Raw genomic sequence first — 1,732 nt, forward strand, 5'->3', positions numbered from 1 at the left:
CCCCGCCAATACTGCTGGACAAATCAGCTGTTCCTCGGGGACAAATGCTGCCAGTGTGCCAGGATCAATCTCTCTCTGCCTCGTTTCAGTCTGTGGAAAATAACTGGATGAACCTTACCCCTGCATTTATGAACCCTACTTCATGTGCTTTCACATCAGCAGGCTCCTCTTCACCACAGATGGGACTGGACACAACTTCAAGCCATGTGCTGTGGGATGTCCCTCCTGGCCTGATGGATCCTGTTGGTCTTTCATCAATGGACTTTGGCCCATCCTACAGCCCACCTGAACAGAAGACTGTAACAAATGTCATCTTACCCCCAGGAGATCAAAGTCAAATTGATTCACCCCTGGTTGGCCTAACTGACAGTGTTTCTGCAGTAGAATTTACAAACCAACCGCTTGTCCCATTGGTTGTGTTTCAAAGTGCAACTTCAATTTCTGGTGACCTGACACCTGAGAATGGAAATCAGCCGGTGCCAGACGCTCTGTGTGATCCAAGACACCTCCAGGAGAGTGACCTCCATAGAAGTAGCCCTTTGACAGACAATCCAGAGGGTGTGGTTAGTCCCTTTTGGCTGGATTTATTACTGGATACCAACAATAACCCTGAAAATAATCCAACTGACTATATGGTTTGAGATGTCACTAATGATATGCTTAATATATAAAAGCATATTTGCAGCTTTGATTGACCAAATATTAGAGCCTTTAGTGACAATATCAGTGATTTCTGTGTGCTGCATGGTACGCAGTCCTCAATAGATGTCAAAAAGTTAAAGATGGAATGTCCAGCTGTATTACTCTTTAGTTTTTCAGCAGAACATTGTAAGAATTATGATAGCTGTGCATCTCTTTCATTTTACAGGTACAGTTAATACAGCAGAGCAGTCATGTTTTGTATTTTTCATCTGACAGTTTTAAAAATAGCCAATCCATATAATGGATTATTTGTGTTACATAAATGGGAAAGCATGGGAGGACTGTTGTTTTTGTCTTTCAGTTGAATAAAGTGTTTTCTTGAATATGTCTGTCATTTAGTTTGAATAATAAACTAAAATATAGCCATTGTTATCTATGAAATGAATGGTAAATAGATGCATTTATACAGAACTCATTCACACGAGCAGCAAAAAGCTGCAATGCAAGGTGCTGGCCTGACCATCAGGAGCAATTTGGGGTTCAGTGTCTTATCCACTTTGATGGTTGACAGTAGGGCTTTGAACTGGAAAATAATCTGCAATTAAATTAAAATTTGAATCTTAATCAAATTATCTTCTGAATTTTTGAAAATTTTAGTTTAAAGAGTAAAATTTTACTGACTCAGTAGCACAAAAAAGAAATCCCTGTATATAAGACCACAAAAAAACATGGAATCATTTATGAGTACATTTATTTGAATTTCTGATTGTTTTTTCTCAAGTAGGCTACTTTATAATCTTGATTTCCTTATTTTCTTAAAGATATGTAAAAATAATTTGATGATCCACTTTCTCTACTGATGTCCTAATTTAGGAGAAATTTACAGAATAAAGCTACAGTGTGATAAAATATTCAGTGATAATTAACATGTTGTGAAACATACAGCCACTAGGTGGCTGTATTAGGCTGATAGATTCAAGACAGTATTTACAACGTGTTAACTACATTTTAACAGCTGATCTATCGGAATAAAAATGCAAATGGGATTTTCCTGCCCAAATCCATTCTTTTCTTCATATGGAACAAAATA

At 37.5% G+C, this 1,732-nt stretch overlaps 1 protein-coding gene across 1 annotated transcript; it reads left to right on the forward strand.

Annotated features, from left to right (window-relative positions):
- Positions 1 to 8: 8 nt before the first annotated feature.
- On the forward strand, positions 9 to 976 carry LOC147820054 (uncharacterized; the record flags this gene model as incomplete). The annotated part of the gene is made up of 1 exon (XM_087177750.1): positions 9 to 976. A coding segment is annotated over one exon (633 nt), but the record flags the coding sequence as incomplete, so codon positions are not given.
- Positions 977 to 1,732: the final 756 nt, after the last annotated feature.

The sequence above is a fragment of the Seriola lalandi genome, unplaced genomic scaffold, assembly GCF_002814215.2.
Source record: "Seriola lalandi dorsalis isolate HSWRI2012SDOR001 ecotype SW California unplaced genomic scaffold, Sedor1 jcf7180002003613, whole genome shotgun sequence".
NCBI lineage: Eukaryota > Metazoa > Chordata > Actinopteri > Carangiformes > Carangidae > Seriola > Seriola lalandi.